Source organism: Ursus americanus, chromosome X, assembly GCF_024610735.1.
Source record: "Ursus americanus isolate L20-20 chromosome X, mUrsAme1.1.p, whole genome shotgun sequence".
NCBI classification, from domain to species: Eukaryota; Metazoa; Chordata; class Mammalia; order Carnivora; family Ursidae; genus Ursus; species Ursus americanus.
Window position 1 is genome coordinate 83,559,160 of NC_142164.1, and position 24,076 is coordinate 83,583,235.

Here is a 24,076-nt window from a genome sequence, read left to right on the forward strand (position 1 = left end):
AAGTCTGCAGAGAGAAGTTCTGTCCTCAACTTACAGGAACCCAAGAGGGTGCAATATTAAATACTATGATCAACATAACCAGTGTTCAGCAAATGTGGATTTTAGGGAATCTCCAGAAATTAGATTGTCTTCCTGTTGTGGTATAACTTTCTCTGCGACTATCCAGGTTTTTGGTGTTTGCAATTTCATCGGAAACCTGCATGGAACTTCAAGATATATGGATTTTTGCAGGGGCTGGGGGACAGTCTAGACGAATAGGGAACAGCGATAGCTAAAATCTTGAAGAGATTCCCTGCTTTTAAGAAGGCGCTAAGCAGTTTGACAGAGCGCTCACCTAGAGGGGAACCAGGAAGGCCGCAGTGCTCCAAACAGCCTTCCCGCCTAATGCCATTCCTACCCTATTCTTATTACTCTTTACTCTCTTTAGTTAAGCTTTGCTTTCTTCAAGAAATTCTCTTAAAAATGCAAACTCCTCTGGGAGAGAAAACGAACCTTTGGTATGGATTTCAGAGCAGTTCAGTAAACACTTACAAGCACAGCGTTAGGCACTGGGAATTCAGTCACTAAGAGTTCCATCACTCCAGGAGCGCCTGGCTGGTTCGGTAGGTAGAGCATGCAACTCTTGATGTTGGGGTTGTAAGTTCGAGCCCCATGTTGGGTGTAGAGAGTACTTAAAAATTAAAAAAAAAATCTTTAAAAAAGAGAATTTAATCTTTTTTCTTCCTTGACCAGAGGAACAAGGCGGATTGAAAATTCTAGTTCCTGAGGAGTTGTTCCAAGAGGATTTATCCTCCAGAGTCCACTTTATAACTTTTTTTCCAGAGCTATCCTAAGAATCATCCAAAGATTCCCTGGGCTACCATAAGGTCAACCCACCAGGGTGATCTCCACCCTCACCCTCTGCTGCTCATCTAGCAGGAATGGCAAGTGTTCAGATCCTTCTGGTTCAACCCTGTTCCCCAAGAGGGCTAGTTACACGGTCCAGAATAAGAAGTCAGTCTATTCCCCAAGTGGTGAAGGAGCTGTTTTAACGCTTGCACCCCATTCTAACCCCTGATCAGTCCTCACTTTGGGACAGACATAGAGCAGAGGTTTGAATGAAGCCTGGTAGAGTCTGGGAAGCCCTGAAAAGCTGGAAGGTACTGTGAGAGTTGTGCAAAAAGAGGTGGAGGGGGCAACGGTGCTTCGCGAATCTTCGCTTCCCTCAGGGCGCGCTCCTACCACCCCCCCTTTACTGGGCTCAGGACAGCCGCACACTGGCCTGAGATGGAACACTTCGTGGTGGCCCCAGAGACAGGACTCGAAATGGCACAGCGCACGAACCCAAGCTGATGCTCCTGCCAGGCACCGGCGACCTCTGGCGTTGCGTTTAGGAAGCGTGGCGGCGACCGCCCAGGAACGGCCCCGCGACCCAGACCGCCTGGCCAGGTACGCCAGGACCGCGCGAGGAGCGCAGGCAGCCCAGGGGCCCACGGCCGCTCCCCTGAGTCGGAGGGCCCCAGCCCAGTCGGCTTCGGCGGCCGGGAAGGCGGCCGGCGCGGCGCAGCGCGGCTGGGGGCAGAACAGGTGCGCGGGCGGGGGGCGGTGCTTGGCGCTCCTGCGCACTGCGCGCGCCCCTCCCCCACGCGGCTCCCGGCGCAGCCCCGGCCCGGCGCGCGCGGGGGGAGGAGCTGCGGCGGCAGCGGCCACTCGTGCAGGTCGGCGGCGCCGCGGGAACCCGCCGACGGCGCGGGCTGCTGGTCCCCGCGCGCAAGAGGCGCGGGCGGTCCTGGGGCCATGGAGCCTGGTGACGCGGCTCGCCTCGGCCCGGGACGAGCGGCCCGGGCGCTGCCACCGCGGCTGCTGCTGCTGCCGCTGCTACCGCTGCTGCTGGGTCGGGGGCTGCGCGCCGCGGCCTCGGCCTCCTCTGGGGCGGCGGCCGAGGACAGCAGCGCCATGGAGGAGCTCGCCACTGAGAAGGAGGCGGAGGAGAGCCACCGGCAAGACAGCGTGAGCCTGCTCACCTTCATCCTGCTGCTCACGCTCACCATCCTCACCATCTGGCTCTTCAAGCACCGCCGGGTGCGCTTTCTGCACGAGACGGGGCTGGCCATGATCTACGGTGAGCACCCCCTACCGCGCCCACCTCCCCGACACCCCTCTGGCAGCCCGGCCGCTGCGCTCCCCCCACCCCGCCCCGCTCTGCGCTGCGCTCCCCCTTCACTTGCCAACGTGTTTCTTTTCCGTTTCCCGCTGCGACGGGGCTGGTTCCCAAGGTCAACTGTCTGCATTTTCTGGCTTTCTATTACCGTTAAAGAGAATTCCGCCTCATTTCGATGTTCTTAATCGGGGAACCAGGAAAATGAAAGGCACGGAGGTGGCCTGGTTCTGTCCGCCCGGTTCTGTTTTGCGCCCCCCCCCCCCCGCCCCGCTTCCCGCATCGCGCTTCCGCACCCGCCCCCCCCCCACCTCCGCCCCAGTTCAGCTCAACAGGGTATGTGTGCCGCGGCGGGAGGTGGGTGACTACCCTGGGGACCGTGTCACCCCAAGAGGCTGGCCACAGTGAGGGTGGGGACGAGGGCTGAGGGTTTCTGGGCTTGGGTATGGGCGGCCGGATGCCAGACATCCATGGTCAACCTGGGTGAGCGCCCACTTCTGAGATCTCTGTTCCCGGGTCTCTTGTATGGCCTGAAGCGCTGTGAAAGGTGAGCGTGGTACAGGATCCAGAGTAGGGCACTGCCATGGTCGGGCCTAGTCGGTTATATGGGCACGCCTCCCACTCTTCTGTCCAGGTGGGACGTTATACCCAGGTACTTGGCTTCTCCAAGGGAAGAGGGGCTTTTGTGGTCTTCAGATTTTAGCGTGGACGTGACTTTGAAGATACGTTTATAGGTGGATGAAGAGGAAAAGTAGTGGTTTTTAACTCCGGAGGCAGCCGTCTTTTGTTGTGAAGGATGGGCTGATGCCACCACCCTTTTCTGGATTTAATGGCACACGCTGTGTTATCCGCAGAGTGGTCAGCACAAATCTTCCGTTATTACATGGGTGTCAGTTAGCTGTAATCTGAATCATCTCTCTCGCCACACCCCCCCCCCTTATGACTCCAAACTAGAACCAGGTATTCTCGTTTTGAATTAAATTCAGTGGACTTAAGGTCCAGGTGGGCATCGTCATGGGAAATAGATGAGGCCACCTCATGACTATTCCCAGTAGGGAACATTTTACTTCATCACTTTTACTGGAGGGATCTCTCCATTCAATTTCCATTCAGGGTACACTGATAAAGAATGGAAAGCAGACACCTGAATCTTTAATGTGAAAATTACCCTTGGCCCTGGGTCTTGCTTCTCAGGGCTCTCGATGGGTCGTTGACAGCCCAGGCTCATGGCCACCAAGGTTACAAATTGCTGTCAGGAGCCCTCTAGTTTTAAAGAGGTAGAGGCCTAAGCAGATCTGTCATTGACACAGGACCAGGTCTAAAACTGAGTTTGGTTATTGCAAATTGCAGATGTGAACTCAAACTTTGGCATCAGTACCTGGCCACTCCTGACCTCTGTGGTTTGTGTCGGTGGGTGACAAATGACAAATGCCAGGGCTGCAGGTAAGCTAGGAGGTCTGAGCAGACAGCAGGGTGGGGAGTTGAAGCACGTTGTCATTTCAGGGGGTTGACTGTGAGCGATAATGCAAACGAAGATTATCCTTCCAAGGCTATAGATAATCATGAAAATATTTTTATTTTATAGCCTCTAGCTCCAATTCATTAAAGTACAGTATGAAACACTTCTAGAAGGTAGATTTGACAGGCTCAAAAATACACGTTCCAGCACATGGAAAATGAGGATTTAAAAATATTTTTTTCTGAGGGAGTACTCCATGTTCTTAGGCGCTCAGTCACCTTTATCTTAAGGCTGACAAACAATAGTGGACTTTTCCTGTGCTGATACGTACTTTTTAAGCTCATTTTGATCTTTTAGTCATTGGGGCCATGCTGCAGCATACCGTGCCATTTTGTGGTACTGAAATCTGGTTTAATTGATGATCGTTCAGAAAAGACAACATCATCTCAACATTCTGTGTCATTTTGCTCTGTCTTTGGCTTTTAGTGTTACTTTGAAATATGCTAAGAAATTTAGTTTGTCAATATATGGTGTCCTGAGTTCTGCCCAAATATTAATATTTTGCTGTGAATATTTTGCCTCTGACTGTGAGAAAACAGTTCTCTGTCTGATGGATATTTAGTCTTCTGTTTTAGCACACACACACCCTCCATCAGAATTCTAATGTCATTTGATTAGCTAATTATTCATTATTTCCTGAAGGCTATTGGGATAGGGATTCTGATTTTTAAAAATTCAGTATGAAAATCTTTGAACACTTAAGCGAATATAGTACCGATTTTCAGGACTTTTCTTTGTTAATAATATAAGAAAACAGATTTCATTTCTTGATATCAGTAGAGGAAGTGAGTAATTGTCCTGTTGCCTCTGAGTAATAAAGGACAAAAAGACTAAGGAAACATTTGTTAAGTATCTGCTGTGTGTCGGGTGCCCAACTTAATTTCTGGAGGTAAACAATTTCATTTTTAAATATTGGTAAGTTTTAATGAGTGAAAAGAGTTCAACTGCAAGTTTCAAAACTCTTTGAAATTTAAAAATGTTAATTTCTGCCCCTTTAAAAATATTTATGTGGCACTTTAATCTGAAAGGGAAAGCTTTAATATTTATAAAGGTTATGATAAACGATATATTTATATATAGTCATAGTAAAATAAATTGTGATTATATGGGTTTGCTGGGGTAAAATATCTCTGGAAGGACAGTCAATAGACTAGTAACATTGGGTGTTTTTTGCTGGAGAGGAACTAGGTGGCTGTGACAGGACGTGGGAGGGAAATATCACCATATACTCTTTTGTGCTTCTCGATTTTTGAATTATGGAAGCCGAATTACCTCTTGGTGTGTCCTCGCCTCCATTCTGTGCCATTTGTGATGGCATTTTAAGATGCTCCTCAAATCCTCTAGTTTGATGCCCACTTCTCCCTATTTTAAACTATATTACATTATCCGTTTTCTGTGAACTTTCAACTGTTGATTGTACCCATGGAACTTCTGGAGCCCTGGGCCTGGAATAGAGACCAAACGGGGAAGAGGAAAGAGATTTTTCCTTGCTTTCCCTCTCTCCTTTTTATTTCATGATCCCCGAAGAGGAGTTGAGTGCACCTAGGAGTGGTGTGCACTGAGAGATCCCATCTTAAGCGCTTGCTTAGATGCAGGGGACCCAAGGACAATAAGAGACACACTGTGAATGCTCAACATTTAAATGGCAAAGGGACAATTATAAGCACTCCTCCCTGACAACAGACCCAGGTAGCTATAAGGGCCGGTGACCACAGACCAGACTCTCCAGGGACATTGAAAGCAGCCCCCCCCCCGCCCCCAGGCCCTGTGATGGGAGCTGCGCACCACCGCACCGCAATGGACCAGGAGCTTACCTGGCACCCGTCTAACCTGTTTTGTCAGGGCAGGGAGCTCCCAGCTGTCTGCCCCTGTACGTGACTAAGTGCCCTCTGAAAGTTCCCGGGCCCAGCAAATCTGTGAGGCAGAAATAGCAAGTGTTGGAGGCAGAGAAAGGTGGTATCAACAGACTGTGACAGTTAACTGTGGTTCTCTCTCGCGTGTGTCCTAGTTCCACTTCCCCCGTACTGTTTTGGTGACAACTGATACAGGTCCAAAGTATCTAGCTTGACCCTGGCAGCCCACCACCTGCTTCTCGCTTCCTCCACACCTCTCAGCTTGCCAAGCATGTATCGGTCAGCCCCTCCTGGTCCTGTGGACCATGGGCTCCTTGTTGCTTTGTCGGAGCTGAATTGCTACGCGCGGCCTGAGAGTGGACTCACAGGCAAAGTCTGCAAGGGGAACGACTCTTGGAAGTAGCATACAGTGAACATTTGAGTCTGTGTGTGAGTAAACATTTTGGAGCCACCCTATTCTTGGTTAATTCGGAGCCCTTGTTTTTTGTTTTGTTTTGTTTTTAAGAGCCCCTCACTTTTGCCGCAGACTGGGGCAGCTCCATATGGTCTTGCTTTGGCCCCACATCCCTTGGGTTCAAATGCTGGCCCTGTTACTTATAAAGCTGCATGAGTCCGGGTACGCTCTCTGAGCCCCGGTTTCCTCTTTTCAAAAACGGAGACGGTGTCACTCACCTCACAGGATTAGTGTATTTATTGAGACGTTGAAAAGGTCAAGTGCAGTGTCTGATACTTAAACACCTGGTAAGTCCTAGTTCTCATTCTCACTTTAGACTCTGTGATTCTTTGGCCCGCTTTGCTACTTGAGGCTCATTCAGTAGAGGCCTGCTGTAATATAAAAATGCATCAGCATTCAGTTCGTGGGGATGAGGGGCATTGACTTTTTTTTGGTGAACTATTTGTTAATACCCAGAAAAAATTTACAACGTACCCCCCCCTCCTTTAGCAAGCAGTCTCAATTCTTGGACTTTGTCCTTCAGAAATACTTGCACTAGCATGTTACATAGATGGCAATATTTGTTGTCGTGGAAGCAAAGGGCAGTACTCAAGAAGGGACTGGTTAAGTTACAGCACGTTCCTGCTAAGGAATACTATGTGGCTGGTAAAAAAAAAAAAAAAAAAGAGGTATCATGGGGTGTCTGGGTAGCGCAGTTGTTAAGCGTCTGCCTTCGGCTCAGGGCGTGATCCCAGCATTCTGGGATCGAGCCCCACATCAGGCTCCTCCGCTGGGAGCCCGCTTCTTCCTCTCCCACTCCCCCTGCTTGTGTTCCCTCTCTCACTGGCTGTCTCTCTGTCACATAAATAAATAAAATCTTTTAAAAAAATTAAAAAAAAAGAGGTATCATGCAGCCTTCCGCACATACCATTGTGGAAAAAAAAAAAAACAAGGTGCAGAACAGTCTGTATAGTATCATCTCATTTATTCTTTAAAAATTATGTAAAGTATGTTCATAAACGTGTGCACGTTTATATCTGACGTGTGCTTCTCTGGAAACAGACACAAACTTACTTAGTGGTTATCCTGTGGTTGTAGAGCCAGTTGTTGGGAGAGTGGGAGGGGAGATGTTACTTTTTCCCCTTTGTACTCTTTTGAATGGCTTGAAATTTCTATGACACTGATACATTACTTTGGCAATGGAAACTTTGTTTAAAAATAAAGCAAATAAAGCAAAATAAGTCAAGCAGAGAAAGACAATTATCATATGGTTTCACTCATTTATGGAACATAAGAAGTAGGAAGATTGGTAGGAGAAGAAAGGGAAGAATGAAGAGGGGGTAAACAGAAGGGGGAATGAAGCATGAGAGACTATGGACTCTGAGAAACAAACTGAGGGCTTCAGAGGGGAGGGGGCTGGGGGAATGGGATAGGCTGGTGATGGGTAGTAAGGAGGGCACGTATTGCATGGTGCACTGGGTGTTATACGCAACTAATGAATCGTGGAACTTTACATCAGAAACTGGGGATGTACTGTATGGTGACTAACATAATAAAAAATATTAAAAAATAAAGCAAACAACTTTTATGTAGGAAAAAATACATTAGAACTAAGAGAACACAGTTATGTGGTTCAGGAGCATTTTCTTTGGATATTAAGATGTTCTTTTTATAGGAATGGCTAGGCACAAAGAAAATTTGTAGTTATTTAAAAGTAATAAATGGAAGTAAAATGAATCTTAAAATGAGAAAGTGACATTTTCTGAAAGTGTTTCTTTTTTTTTTTTAAGATTTTATTTATTTATTTGACAGACAGCCAGCGAGAGAGGGAACACAAGCAGGGGGAGTGGGAGAGGAAGAAACAGGCTCCCAGCAGAGGAGCCCGATGTGGGGCTCGATCCCAGAACGGTGGGATCACGCCCTGAGCCGAAGGCAGACGCTTAACAACTGCGCCACCCAGGCGCCCCGAAAGTGTTTCTTAGAACTTTCAGAAAGTAATCTTTTTGGAATGATGTAATTCGAAAATCACCATTTCACAACCCTAATGATGTAGACAAGGATTTTCCATGAATTCCAAAGCCGTAGGTGAAAGGTCATTGGGGAACACGGTACTTATACGGTGCCAAGGATAGCGCCACAGATCGCTTGCCTCTCGCAGAAGAAAGAAGGTATCTTTGCGGTGGAGAGGCCCGGCCGTCACCATCTTATATCCAAGTCATTAAATTTATCCTTGCTCCTCGTGGAACTATCTAGTAGTACGTGCCTCCCGATGAGATGCGGTAGGAAGCATACAGCTTTACCTATGTAGTCTTCATCCTCCAAATGTTTTATTTGAGTTAAATTGAGGTTTCAGGCATAACTTCCAGCTTATAGGAAATGTAGGAGATAGAGAAACAACTTATCAAATACTATGTGAAAACAATTAGACATATCCAAAACACAGGGTAACCTACAAGACCGTTGTCCTGGTTTCTTCAAGAAGTCTATGTCAAGGGAAACAAAAAGACAGGATAAGTGTCTGTTATGGACTGAATTGTACCCTCCCCCCCCCCAAGATTCATATGTTGAAGTCCTAATCCCTAAGGTGATGCTGTTTGGAAGTGGAGTTTGGGGGAGGTAATTAGGTTTAGATGAGGTCATGAGGGCGGAGGGATTAGTGCCCATATAAGACAAGGAAGAGACCAAAGCTCCCTGTCTCTCTACCATGTGAGGCTCCAGTGAGAAGGCCGCCATCCACAAGCTAGGAGGAGGGCGCTAATCAGACACGGAATCTGCCGGCGCCTTGGTCTTGAACTTCCCAGCCTCCAGAACTGTGAGAAATGAATGTTGGTTGTTTAAACTACCCCGTCGATGGTATTTTGTTCTAGCAGCCTGAGTAGACTAAAAGAGTGTTCTAAGTAACTGGAGACCAAAGAGGCATAAGCAGTCATAGCACAGGAAACCTGATTAGCTCTGGTTCATGAAAATAAGCTGTTTGGGGGACAATCAGGGATGTTTATATACAGGCTTGATGTTAGATGACATTAGGGAATTACTGTTATTTTTCTTAGGTGAGATAATTGAGGTTATACAGGAGAATGTACATATTAATTGGAATTGTAGGCTGAAGTATTCAGGAGTCAAGTGTATGAGTCCTAACACATGCAACTTACTTTCAAATGGTTCAGTCAAAAAAATACACATACCACGTATATCTGGGTGGTGGGTGAAAGGGTGTGTTTTATATTCACCTTTCAGCTTTTTGGTATGTTTTGAAAATCTCCTTAAAATAGAAGTTGGGGGAAGATGTTAACCTCCCTGTTAACCTGTTAGCTGGTAACCTGTTAACCTTCCTCCCTGAAAGGATGTACACGTGAGGCTACATGCAACCTGTTACTCTCATTAAAGTCTGACATTGGGTAATGCTGTTTGACATTAGTTTATAGGAGATGATGTTAGGCCTTCATGACTTGAGAATCAGTAACTTCTTAATGTTAATATTTTTTAATTTTAAAGCTCACATATCTTTTGAAAAATTGCCTGTATTCCACTTCCAAGACAATAGGTGTTAGGAGACTTTTCTCTTTTGGTTTGAAGCATGCTACCTGGCTTTTTCTCATTGTGGATATTTGTATTGAGGTAATGCTAGCCATTAGAACAGACCAACCCCAAATTTCAGTGGCCTAACATAAGACAAGTTCATTTTTTTTAAAGATTTTATTTATTTATTCGACAGAGATAGAGACAGCCAGCGAGAGAGGGAACACAAGCAGGGGGAGTGGGAGAGGAAGAAGCAGGCTCATAGTGGAAGAGCCTGATGTGGGGCTCGATCCCATAACGCCGGGATCACGCCCTGAGCCGAAGGCAGACGCTTAACCGCTGTGCCACCCAGGCGCCCCAAGACAAGTTCATTTTTAACTCACGTGTTGGGCCAGTGCAAGAGTCTGGCAGGTGGCTCTCCCTGTGGTCATTCAGGGACCAGGTGCCTTCCATCCTGTGGCTTCCACATCCCTTAGGGCCTTGGAACCCTCCCTCTCCAGCCAGTGAATGAGGAAAGAAACAGAGGATCACACGGGGAAGAGTTTGTGCTAAGCCTCAAAGTGTTGCACGTCGCTTTGCTCACTTCCGTTGGACAGAACTTGGTCATGAGGCCACATCTAACTGGAACGGAGGCAGGGAAATACAGTCTAGCAAGAGGAAGAGGGACAGGTTTGGAAAGCAGCTAAGCTGATCTCTGATGTAGTGTTTGATGAGTGCTTTGTCACACAGAATCCAGAAAAGAGAAGTCGTAGGACTTGAATGTGATTTTGTTGTCGATGATGATAAAGTAAAATTTTTTAAGTAATCCAGTTTGAAGAGAGTATATTCATCTGGAGTTTATGAGGTCATTTCAATATACTTATCAGCATCATGGGAGAGCTTGGTTTTTTTTTTGTTTGTTTGTTTTTTGTTTTTTTGTAAAGATTTTATTTTATTTATGTGACAGAGAGACAGCCAGCGAGAGAGGGAACAGAGCAGGCGAGTGAGAGAGGAAGAAGCAGGCTCCCAGCAGAGGAGCCCGATGTGGGACTCGATCCCAGAACACCGGGATCACGCCCTGAGCCGAAGGCAGACGCTTTAACGACTGCACTACCCAGGCGCCCCATGGGAGAGCTTGTTAGAACTAGCAGGTCTGGGCCCAGACTTAAATGTCTCAGACTGGGACTCAGAAATCGGTATTTTGGTGCATTAGCAGGGTTTTTTTTTTAAAGATTTTATTTATTTTATTAGAGCGAGCATGAGCAGGGGGAGGGGCAGAGGGAGAGCGCGAGAGAAAATCTCCAGCAGACTCAGCGTTGAGCATGGAGCCCATGGTGGGGGCCTCATCTCACAACCCTGAGATCATGACCTGAGCCGAAATCAAGAGTCAGATGCTTAACTGAGCCACCCAGGCACCCCTAGCAGCGTTGTTGTTTTTTTTTTTTAAGTTGAAGTTTGAAAGTCACTGCTGTAGAATATTTGTTTTCACCTTTTAAATACATTCACTATGTTGCTTGTAATTAAATAATTGTAGAAAATAGCAACTGTTTTTTGAATACCTGCTATGATAGCCAGGCACTGTGTTAAGCATTTTGCATACTTTAAGCCGTTTAACCTTAACATCAAATGTATGAAGACTGTATCGTCGGTCCCATTTTGCAAAATGAAGAAATTGAAAGTTAGGTCTAACGGCACATTTGTTTAAGGCCATATGTTTGAGATTGGTAAGTGGGAGTCTACTAAAGGATGAGATCAATATGCTTCAGGATGCGTCTGGCCAGGAGAGAGCAGAACCTGACTCCTGCCCCGCTGACCTGGTTCCAGGGGGTCTCCGACGGAAATCTGTGCCCAGAGTATAAAATAAAGCAAAGTGTCCCTTTTTATTATTAGCTGGGGCTTTGGCTCCAAACTCCAGTGCACCACTGCAAGGAGTGAGGCTGGCCAATTTGGAAGACTGGATTGTCCTATGCTAGATTGGCCTCGGGCCCTTGGATGCAAGTAGAACCAAAATGCCTGTTTGTTTTCATCCCAAAGATGTTATGCACTGATGGTTTGGGCCTCCCCTAATTCATATATTGAAATCCTAACCCCTAATTTGATGGTATTAAGAGCTATGGCCTTTGGGAAGTAATTACGTCCTGAAGATGGAGCCCTCATGAATGAGATTCGTGCCCTTATGGAAGAGACCCAGAGGTCGGCAGTCTGCATCCCAGAAGGAGAACTTCACCGGAACCTGACCATTCTACTCCCCTGATCTTGCACTTCCAGCCTCCAGAACTGTGAGAAAAATAAATGTCTGTCGTGTATAAGCCACACAGTCTGTGGCACTTTGTTAGAGCTGGCCTGACCGAGACAATATGGGAGAAGGCTACCAGTTGCGACAAGGGAAAACCCAGAAAAACCATCAAAGGATGTTCAGAGTGGCTGTGCCAGGGCTTCTCAGGTGGGAGCAGGTGCTTAAAAGCTTTCTCATCTCTAGGTGTCACTATCACAGAGGTGGGGAGGCAGGGGGAGCTTGGTCTGTCGAGCTCCCAGGTCTCCCTACTCTTCCTATGCTGGTTCTCCCCAGGCGTGTCATAGTCTCCTCTAGAGTGCTTCCACAATACATGAGAACATAAGCCTGAATGACCGTGTAGGCAGGCATATCTGTCTTTTGTTTACTGCTGTCTCCTCTATCCCCAGAATAGTGCCAGACACATAGTAGGTGCCATGGAAATATTTGCTTAATGGATTCTATTTTGTCTAACAAAAATAAGGTGCTGTTAACACTGCTTAGCATTAAAGGTCCTTCCTTCAAGTTCTCATGCCTCAGATTCACACTGACAGTGAAGTTTCTGAGAAGGAAAACTGTACGTGTGAAAACGTCTGTCCGAATCACAGCAAGCTGTTTCAGGAAAGAGAATGAAGGGATAGGTGAGTATACGTGCGCAAAAAATGCTGTATTTGGCTGATAAGGCACATGGTGGTTTTAAAATTTTTTATTGTGGCAAAATAATATGGCACAATTTTCCATTTTTACCATTTTTAACTGTACAGTTCACCAGCATTAATGGCATTTGTAAAATTGTGTGACCATCACACCACTATTTCCAGAATTTTTTTATCGCCTCAAACAGAAACTGTGTGCCCATTAAACTGTAATGCTCCCTTCCTTCCTCCCCCCACTCCCTGATATCCTCTGATCTAGTTTGTTTCTACGAATTTGCCTATTCTATATCTTTCATGTAAGTGTATTCATACACTTCTAGTCCTGACTTATTTGAATCTGACTCTTTTCGCTTGGCACAGTATTTTCAAGGTTCATCTGGGTCGTCACATGTGTACGAACTTCATTCCTTTCTCTGGCTGAATAATATTCCACTCTACATTTTGTTTATTCATTTATCAGTTCCTGGACACCTGGGTTGTTTCCACCTTTTGGCTATTATGAATAATGCTGCCGTGACATTATTCTGCCCAAGTATCCGTTTGGGCCCCTGTTTTCAATTCTTTTGAGTATATACCTGGGAATAAAATTGCTGGGTCATACAGTGATTCGATGTTTAGCTTTCTCAGGAACTGCCAAACGATTTCGCACGGCAGCAGCTGCAGCAGTTTACATTCCCACCACAAGAGTTCCAGGCCCTCCACATCCTCTCCAGTACTCGTTATTTTTTGTTGTTGTTTTTGTAGTATCCTAGTACCTGTGAAGTGGTAGCTCATTATGGTTTTGGTTTTCATTTTCTTATTGACTAATGATGTAAGGCTATTTGTACATCTTCTTTGGAGAAATGTTCATTCAGGTCATCTGCCCATTGTTAAATTGGGTTGTTTCTTTTTGTTGTCATTGAGTTGTAGTTCTTTATATATTCTGGATATTAATCTCTTATTAGATATGTGATTCATAAATACTTTCTCCTAGTTCATGTTGCCTTTTCACGATAGTGTCCTTTGATGCACAAAAGGCTTTAATTTTGATGAAGTTCACTTTATTTTTTTTTTCTTTTGTTGCCTATGCTTTTGGTATCCTATCCAAGAAATCTTTGCCAAATCCAATGCCATGAAGTATTCTCTTTATGTTTTCTTTGACGAGTTTTATAGTTTTATCTCTTAAATTTAGCCTTTTGGTCTCTGTTGAGTTTTTATATATGGTATAAGGTAAGGGTCCAAATTTATTTCTTTTGTATGTGGATGTTCAGTTATACCAGCACATTTGTTGTAAAAACTGTCTCTTCCTCATTGAATGGTTTTGGCACCCTTGTCAAAAATCCGTAGACCATAGATGTGAAGGCATATTTCTAGGCTTTCAATTCTATTCCATTGGTCTATATGTCTGTCCTTATACCGGTATCACACCATTTTGATTATTGTAGCTTTGTAGCAAGTTTTGAAATTGGGAAGTGTGAGTCCTCCAACTTTGTTCTTCTTCAGGATTATTTTGGCTCTTTGAAGTTCCTTGATTTTCAATAAAAGTTTTAGGATGGGTTTTTTTCATTTCTGCCATTGAGATTTTATTTTTTTAAGATTTTATTTATTTGAGAGAGAGAAAAGAAAAAGAGAGAGAGAGAGAGAGCAAGAGAGCACAGCAGAGTGAAGGGCAGAGGGAGAAGCAGACTCCCTGCTGAGCACGGAGCCTGATGCAGGACTTGATCCTGGGACTCTGGGATCATGACCTGAGGCAAAGGCAGACGTTTAACTGACTGAGCCACCCAGGTGCCCTGCCGTTGAGATTTTGATAGGGATTGCATTGAGTCTGTATGTTGCTTTGGGTACTGTTGTCATCTTAATGATTTTAAGTCTTCCATTCCATGAACATGGATATCCTTTCATTTATTTAGGTCTTTAATTTCTTTCAGCAATGTTTTGTAGTTCAGTGTACAACTGTTGCACCTCCTCAGTTAAATTTATTTTCAAATATCGAATTCCTTTTTATGCTATTGTAAATGAAATTGTTTTTTTTTTAAGATTTTATTTATTTATTTGACAGAGAGACAGCAAGAGAGGGAACACAAGCAGGGGGAGTGGGAGAGGAAGAAGCAGGCTCCCAGTGGAAGAGCCTGACATGGGGCTCGATCCCAGATCGCCGGGATCACACCCTGAGCCAAAGGCAGATGCTTAACAACTGAGCCACCCAGGCGCCCCAATGAAATTGTTTTCTTAAGTTCCTTTTTGGATTGTTCACTGCTAGTGTATAGAAATATGACAGATTTTTTTGGTGTTGACTTTGTATCCTGCACCTTTGTTGAATTTGTTTATTTTCTCTAACACTTTTTTTTCGTTCTTTAGAGTTTTATATGTATAAGATCGTGTCGTCTGCAAATGGAGATAGTTTTACTTCTTCCTTTCTAATTGGATGCCTTTTATTTCCCTTTCTTACCTAATTGTTCTGGTTAGAACTTCCAGTCCTGTGTTGAATAGAAGTGGTGAAAGTGGGCATCCTTGTCTTCTTCCTGATCTTAGGGGAAAAGGTTTCAGTTTTTCACCATTGAGTATGATGTTAGATGTGGGTTTTTCACATATGGCCTTTATCACTTTGAGGAAGTTCCTTTTTTAAAAAAATTTATTTGTCAGAGAGAGAGAGAGATCGAGAGAGTGCACGCACACAAGCAGGGGGAGCAGCAGGCAGAGGGAGAAGCAGGCTTCCTGCTGAGCAAGAAGCCTGACTCAGGGCTCCATCCCAGGACCCCGGGATCATGACCCAAGCTGAAGGCAGACGCTCAATGGACTGAGCCACCCAGGCGTCCCTGAGGAAGTTCCTTTTTATTTCTAGTTTACTGGGTGGTGGTTTTGGTTTTTTTAATCATGAAAAGGTATTTTTTTTGTCAAATGCTTTTTCAACATCAACTGAGGTGATTATGTGGGGTTTTTTTCTTCATTCTATTGATGTGGTCACTGACCTTCATGTATTGACCCACCCTTGCATTCCTGGGATAAATTACATTTAGTCATGGTGTATAATTCTTTTAATGTGCTGCTGAATCTGATGAGCCAATATTTTGTGGAGGATTTTTGCATCTGTATTTATAAGGACTGTTGGTCTGTAGTTTTCTGTTCTTGTCACGTATTTGGCCTTGATATCAGAGTAATGCTGGCTTCATAGAGTCAAGAAGTATTCATTCTGCTTCAGTTTTTTGGAAGAGTTTGAGAAGGATTGTTGTTAGTTCTTCTTTAAATGTTTGGTAAAATTAACCAATAAAGCTATGTGGTCCTGGGCTTTTCTCTGTTGGGAAGTTATACAGAATTTCTGTTTCTCCTTGAGTCAATTTTGATAGTGTGTGTGTTTGTAGGAATGTGTGAATTTCATCTAGGTTGCCCAATTTGTTGGTGTACAGTTATTCGTAGTATTCTTTTATAATCTTTTTAACTTCTGTAAAGTTGATAGTAACGTCCCCTTTTTCATTTCTGATTTTAGTAATTTGAGTCTTCCTTCTTTTTTTTCTGAGTTACCCCAGCTACAGTTTGTCAATTTTGTTGATCTTTTCAAAGAAACAACTTTTGGGTTTCTCGATTTTTTTCTTCTATTCTTTATTTTACTTATCTCCTCTCTAGTCTTTTCATTTCCTTCCTTATTCTAGCTTTGGGTTTGATTTGCTCTTTCTTTTTTTAAGTTCCTTCAGGTATACAGTTAAGTTACTGATTTGAGATCATTCTTCTTTTTTAATGTAGACACTTACAACTAAGAATTTCTCTCCGAGTGCTGTTTTTGCTGCATCTGATAACTTTTGGTACGTTATGCTGTTTTCATTTTTCCTAAGGTATTTTCTAATTTCCTTTGTGATTTCTTCTTTGCCTTATTGGTTAAGTGTGTTGTTAATTTCCACACATTTGTGAGTTTCCCAGTTTTCCTTCTGTTATTGATTTCTAGTTCATCCCATTGTGATTGGAAAAGACACTGTATATTTTTAGTCTTTTTAAAATTTATTAAGACTTGTTTTGTGACCTAAGTTTGGTCAGTCCTGGAGAATGTTACGTTTGTACTTGAGAAGAATGTGTACTCTGCTCTTGTTGGGCTGAGTACTCTGTATGTGTCTGTTAGGTCCAGTTGGTTTATAGTATTCTTCAAGTCCTCTAGCTCTTTATTGATCTTCTGTCTTGTTTTTCTATATATTGTTGATCATCAGTTATTGAAGTTTCCACCTATTATTATAGAACTATTTGTTCCTTTAGTTCTGTCAAATTTTGCTTTGTGTATTTCAGGGGTCCATTTTTAGGTATGTATATGTTTATAATTATTGTACCTTCTTGATGGATTGAACATTTTATCAATATGTATCTTTGTCGGGGCTCCTGGGTGGCTCAGTCAGTTAAGCGTCTGCCTTCGGCTCAGGTCATGATCCCAGGGTCCTGGGATCGAGCCCTACATCGGGCTCCCTGCTCGGCAGGAAGCCTGCTTCTCCCTCTCCGTCTGCCCCTGCTGTTTTCCTTCTCTTGCTGTCTCTTTCTCTCTGTGTCAAATAAATAAATAACATCTTAAAATAAAATCTATCTTTGTCTATTGTAGTACTTTTTTAAATGTTTTTTTATTATATTATGTTAGTCACCATACAGTACATCCCCGGTTTCAGATGTAAGGCTCGATGATTCATTAGTTGTGTATAACACCCAGTGCACCATGCAATACGTGCCCTCCTTACTACCCATCACCGGTCTATCCCATTCCCCCACCCCCTCCCCTCTGAAACCCTCAGTTTGTTTCTCAGAGTCCATACTTTTTTAACTTAAAATCTATTTTGTCAGATAATATAGCCACTCCCCTTCCCTTGTGGTTGCTATTTGCATAGACTTTTTAAACTATCTTTTTACTTTTAACTTCTTTATGTCTTTGTATTTAAAGTGATTCTCTTATAGACAGCACATAGATGGATCTTGTGTTTTTACCCATTCTGCCAGTCTCTGACTTTCAATTGTAGAGCTTAATTTATTAACATTTAAAGTACTTTCTGATAAGGTAGGACTCACTTCTGCCATTTTGCTATTTGCTTTCTATATGTCTTATGTGGTTTTTGTTCCTCAATTTCTCCATTACTGCCTTTTTTATTTAGTTGATTTTTTATAGTATACAGTTTTGATCCTCTTCTTTCCTTTTTCTGTATATTGTTATTTTCTTGCTGGTTATCTTGGAGATTTCACTTAACATCTTAAACTTTGAGTAACGTATTTTGAATAGTACCAACTTAGTTTCAGTAACATACATACTCTGCTCCTATATGTCTCTCTTGCTCTCTCTTTATATTGTTATTGTCAGAATTACATATTTATATGTTGTGTGTCTGTTAACGTAGGTTTATAATTATTATTTGAAATTGCCTTTTTAATCATATAAAAAAAAAGAGTTATAAACCAAAAGTTTTTTACATTTACTTGTGTTCTTTACCAGTGTACTTTATTTTTTCATATGGCTTCGAGTTACTGTCTGGTGTCCATTCATGTCAGCTGAAGTACTTCTTAAACATTTCCTTTTTTAAAAGATTTTATTTATTTATTTGAGAGAGAGAGAATGAGAGAGAGCATGAGAGGGGAGGGTCAGAGGGAGCCCGATGCAGGACTTGATCCCGGGACTCCAGGATCATGACCTGAGCCGAAAACAGTCGTTTAACCAACTGAGCCACCCAGGTGCCCTCTTTAAGCATTTCTTATAGGTCAGGTCTACTCATAAGGAACTCCGTTAGCTTTTGTTTATCTAGAAATGTCTTAATTTGTCCTTCATTCTAGAAAGATAGCTTTTTACCTGTACAGAATTCTTGGTTGACAATTTTTTTCTTTCAGCACTTTAAAAATGTTATTTCACTTTCCTTCTAACCTCCAAGGTTTCTGCCGAGAAATCAGATTTCATTTTCTTGAGGATCCCTTGTATGTGACAGGTCACTTTTTGCTCCTTTCAAGATTTTCTTTGTCTTTACCTTTCAACAGTTTCATAATAGTGTGTCTCAGTGTGCATCTTTTGAGTTTATCCTGGTTGGAGATCGTTGAGCTTCTTGAATGTGTAGATTAATGCATTTCATCAAATTTGGGAAGTTTTCAGCCATTATTTCTTCAAATATTCTTTCCAGTCCTTTCGCAGTCTCTTCTTCTGGGAGTTCCATAATGCATTATTGGTCCCCTTGATGGTGTCCCACAGGTCCCTTAGGCTGTGTTCACTTTTCATCGTTATTTTTACTTTCTGCTCCTCAGACTTGATAATTTCAATTGTTCTATCTTCACATTTGGGAATTCTGTCTTCTGCCTGCTCAAACATGCCATTGAGCCCCTCTAGTCAATTTTTTCTTTCAATTATTGTACTTTTCAGCTCCAGAATTCCAATGCTTCCTTTTTATAATTTCTGTTGCCTTATTGATATTCTTATTTTGTTTATACATCATTTTCCTGGTTTCCTTTATTTCATTGTTCATGGTTTCCTGTAGCTCTTTAAGCATATTTCAGATAGTTGATTTAAAGTTTTTGTCTATTATGTCCAGTATCTCAGCTTTCTCAGGAAGGAGTTTTTGTTTGGTTGCTGTAAACCTTTGGGTTTTGTCCAGAATTCTGAAAAAGTTGATTCTGACAGTTTCTGCTTATTTTTTGATGTTTCTGTGGAAGAACAGGAGTTTGGCGCTACCTTACTCCATCATTTTGCTGACATTCCTCACCACATTGTACTTCTAAAAAATTAGATTCTGTATATTTTCAGAGATACTGTGATCTCTGGGGAAAAACAATGTTAAGTCCAGTGTTTTGTTAAATTTGTGTATCATGTTACTAAGAGAGTAAAAGTCCTGAAGTAGTATTTTAAATTTTATTGTGGGCTCCTATCACATGCTTTTGCTGTGACGTCAGAAAGAGAAAATTTAAATTAGGGTGTAAGTGATCACGCATGGAGTTTAAGTTTATACTCAACAAATCTCTTCTTTACCCACCCCCATCTACCTCTAAAACACATTTTGGATAAAGACACGTTTACCCCAAACTGTCTTGGGTTATTAAAAAAAGTTGATTCACAGATAACTTTGTGTTGAGTGTAGAATTAAATGTAGCAGAGACTCCAGGTACCTCCCAATATTCATTCTCCCTTTCATCCTTCTAATAGGACCATTAGTTTTAGCTCAGCATATTTCTGTGCAACGAAAACACTGTATTTCCTGGCCTCTCTCATAGTTAGGTGTGGTCATATGACCAAGTTCTGGCTAAAGATTGCGCAAAGTATCTATAAGAGGGATTTGTCCAAAGTATCTATAAGAGGAAGTGAATGTGCACTTCTGCCACACCTTCTCTTTTCTTGAATGTGATTGTTATGACTAGAGCTCCAGCAGCCATATTGGATCCAGAGGTAACTTTGGGAATGGAAGACAATTCTAGCAATACAGTAAGACAGGTGGAGCTGGGATCTCTGAGAGCATAGAGCTGCCATGAAAGACTTGGACTGAATACTTTTGGACACCTTACAAGTGAGAGAGAAATGAGTGTTTGTTATTTGCTGCTGAATCTAATTGTAACTTTTACAGCAGGCTCTGAGTTCCACGTGAAACTCGAGTGTGATATATGGGGCTGTTTTGAGGACCTGATGCAGATGTTCATGGCTACAGTGGAGAAGGTGCTGCTTGGGATTCTAGGGGAGGCCAAAGAATAGGCAGTACAGGTCCAGAGAAAGGGTTTGAAGAAAGAGTTAAGATTTAAAGCACCATTTATATTTGGTAACTGCCTGGGCGTCTGATGACCACCCACACATTTGGTGATTTGCTAGAAAGACTCATGGGATTCAGAGACATACATAGACGGAGCTATGATTTATTACAGTGAAAGGATAAACAACAGGATCAGCAAGGGAAAAAGATTTAATGGGTGGAGTCTGGAAGAGTCTGGATGTGGGCTTCCAAGGTTCTCCCTTAGAGGATTCGGGATAGGGTTTCCCAGAACAAGCTGCTTCTCCAACAATTAAATACAGCAACACATGCTCTGGGTTTCTGCCTAGGGAAGCTTGCTTAACACTCCAACTTCTTTATTAAGGGCTTATCAGGACTCTTACTGAAATTTCTGACTCCCAGAAGGAAAGCAGGTGTTTGCCATAAATCACATTTGCAAAAACAACTTAGCCAGGCTGGTCTGGCAGGATTCAATTATCCTAGGCACACAAAACAACCTTATCAATTAGTAACGTAGGGAGTATTCTATACACCAAGTTCAAAGGGGCTATTGCAAGGATCAATCATGCAAGCCGGCTCTCCTAGAGATCACAACATCAGGCCTATTATGCTCGTGTTTTCCTGCAGAATAACACATGGTGTCAGCTGACTGTAGCATTTCGTGTTCCTGAGGTTTCCTTAATTTCATCCTCACTCTTTTGTTTTTAAAATCATTATTTTAGTTTTATTCATTTTATTTTTGTGTGTGGGCATATGTGTAAATGTCTTTATTTCACCTTCATTCTGAAAGATGTTTTTGCTGGGTGTAGAAGTCTAGATTCATTTCTGTTTTTCTCCTGTCTCCATTTCCTGCTCTATCATCTTTTTGCTTATATGGTTTCTAATGAGAAATGTGATGTTAGCTTTGTCTTTGTTCCTGTGTATGTAACAGGTCTTTCTCCTCTGGTTGCTTTTAAGATTTTCTGCTTATCACTGGTTTTGAGCAATTTGATCATAACTTACCTTGGTGTAGTTTTCTTTGTGTTTCATGCACTTGGTGTTCATTTGGTTTTTTGGGTGTGTGTTTTTATAGTTTTCATTAAGTTTGTAAAAATTTTGGCTGTTATTTCTTCAAAATTTTTTTTTATCCTTTTCCCCTTCAGGGGCTCCAGTTACCTGTATAGTAGACCACTTCTAAGTTGTTACACAGCTCACTGGTGCCTTTTCATATATCAGATTATGTTTTTCCATGAGTTTCATTTTGGATGGTTCTTTTGCCATGCCCTTAACTCATCTTTTTTTCCCCCTGTAATATCTAATCTGCCATTAATCACATCCAGTGTAGTTTTTTAAAGATTTATTTATTTATATGAGGGGGAGGGGCAGAGGGAGAGAGAGTTTTAAGCAGAATTGGCCCTGAGTGTGGAGCCTGAGGTGGGGCTTGATCTTACGACCCTGAGATTATGACTTGAGCTGAAACCAAGTGTTGGAGGCATAACCGTCTGTGCCACCCAGGCACTCCCCCCCCCCAGCATATTTTTCATCTTAGATGTTATAGTTTTTACGCTCAGAAGTTCTTCCATATCTTTGCTTAACTTTTTGAACCTATGGAATATATTATGATAATTGTTTTAATGCCCTTACTGCTACTTCTAAAATTTGGGTCGGTTTCATTTGATTAGTTGATTATCCTCCCAATTATGGGTTGCACTTTCCTGCCTCTTTGTATGCCTGCTAATCTTTAGTTGAATGCCACACATTGTAAATTTTACCTTGTTAGATGCTGGACGTGTTTGTATTCCTAAATCGTCTTGCACTTTGTTCCTAGATGCAGTTAACTTGAAAATAGTTGGATCCTTTGGGGTCTTGCTTTCATGATTTGTTAGGTAGGTCTGGAACAGTGCTGGTTATTCTCACTACTGGGGCAAGACCATCCTGATTATTCTACCAAATGCCCTGTGAATTGTGAGTTTTTCCAGTCTGGCTAGTGGGCACAGGTACTGTCCCTGTAGCCAAGTCTCATTCTCCCTAATCCTTTCAGATTTTTCTTTCCCCTCATCTGCATATGCTGATCTCTCCTGAATACCTGAGGGAGAGACCCTCTGTGGATCTTCAGGATTGTCTCTCTGTTTAGGTCCCCTCGCTGGTCCTCTGTCCCATGAACTCTAGCTGCCTTTGTACGTAGACTCTCAGCTTTGTCAATTTAGGGAGTTGCCTAGACTTTGTCTCAGTTTCCCCTCCTGCTTTGTGGCTTCAAAACTCTCTGAAGGCAGTAAGCTGGAGCAGTCATTGCACTCACCCCGTTTTCCCCATCTCTCAGGGATCAGTTCTTCGTTGCCTGATGTCTAGTGTCTTGAAGGCCATTATCTCATGTATTTCTTTGTTTTTGTTTCAGGCATGAAGATAAATCCAGTCCCTGTTTCTCTGTCTTGTCTGGAAGTGGAAGCCTTCATTTCATAAAGGAGTGTTGGTCTTATTTTTATTTTTTGGTCATTGTAACCCCCATACACATACGCTCTGTCTTTTGGCATTTATTTTTTTGAACTGTAGACTTTATATGTGTGTCTGTGTGTGTATGCAGTTACGTGTGTTTGTATACACACAGACACACGTTTAAAACAGGCCTACCATGGACTACCGTATTCTAGTCTAGGAATATGTTGGCTTCTGTACATTTTTGCTATTGAGAGAACTGGGGAAAGAAACAGTTGCATTCATTAGCAGAGCAGGCTGTGAATGAGCCGGAGTGCTTCTCTTCAGTGGTATGAATGAGAGATTTGTCTACTTTCCATGGCAGTGTTCTGTGGAGGGTTTGTGATGGCACTGAAGAGAGACACAGTCAAGATGGTAATCTGGTAGTGATTTTATCCATTGTGGGGAAATCGGGTGAAGGGTGGAGCTCTGATGTGGCTGATGAGGTCCTCCCAGTCCACTCAGGATAAAAGAGGCAAGTAGTTCAGTAAGGGACAACTGTGGACCAAGGCACTGGAGGACCTGAGAAGCCAAACAGGGTGCATGGAAGCAACGTGGAGGTCAGCAACAGCAGGCAGCCGCTGTCGCCCTGGGGCTGACACAGGGGGAGGGTCGCGTTACCAGAGCCCAGGAATGAGGTCTCCTGGCAGGAAGGGGAGGCTGCCTAGTGAGACATGGGACTGGAGAGAGGGCTGTCTGGTGGTAGCTTCAGCCATGGACATCACATGGCCATTACTTGAGAGGGAGAGGGGCAGAGGGGACAGAAGGAGAGAGGGAGAGAGTGCAAGCATGCGCTCCTGCAGCAAAGAGATGGAGATAGATACCCTGGCTTTTCTCTTCCACTCTAGTCTCTCGCCGTGCTGCCCATTGGACAAATCTCACTGGAAGCCACTTGGAAAGGCGCCTGGAAATGCAGTTTACTGGGGTCACCCCTTCCCTTTCCCTCCCTGTCCCCTGCAAAGGTAGCAGAGCAAGAAAGGGCAGAAAATGGATCTGAGGGCACGGAAGCCTGGGACAGGCATGATGACCCTGGCTCAAAATAAAGGCCTGTTCTGGTGTGCAGTATATCCAATACCTGGAAGAGGGAATTGGCCAACAAAACAGCAAGAAGAAGTGATAACACTGGAAGAGAAGTTTATATCTAATGTAAATAGAATTACAGTTGACCCTTGAACAACATAGGTTTGAACTGCATGAGTCCACTTATATGTGGATTTTTTTTTGATAAGTACAGTGCTGTAAATATATTTGCATTATGATTTTCTGTTTTTAAGGATTTTATTTATCCATTTGACAGAGAGAGAGCACAAGTGGAGGAGCAGCAGAGGGAGAGGGAGAAGTAGGCTCCTCGCGGGGCAGGGAGCCTGATGCAGGGCTCGATCCCAGGACCCTGGGATCATGACCTGAGACGATTAACCGAATGAACCACCCAGGCGCCCTCTTACAATTTTCTTAACATTTTCTGTTCTCTAGTTTATTGTAAGAATACAGTATATAACACATACAACATACAAAGTATGTGTTACCAGACTACATTATGAGTAAGGCTTCTGCTCAGCAGTAGGCTATTCGTTACGTTTTGGGGGAGTG

At 43.2% G+C, this 24,076-nt stretch overlaps 1 protein-coding gene across 1 annotated transcript in view; it reads left to right on the forward strand.

Moving 5' to 3' along the window:
• Nucleotides 1-1,653: 1,653 nt before the first annotated feature.
• The window catches only part of SLC9A7 (solute carrier family 9 member A7), a 132,745-nt gene continuing 110,322 nt past the window's right edge, over nucleotides 1,654-24,076 (forward strand). The window contains exon 1 of the mRNA XM_087860309.1: nucleotides 1,654-2,101. Coding sequence (XP_087716435.1) covers nucleotides 1,777-2,101 — 325 coding nt within the window. The 5' untranslated portion in view covers nucleotides 1,654-1,776. The remainder of the gene's footprint in view (nucleotides 2,102-24,076) is intronic.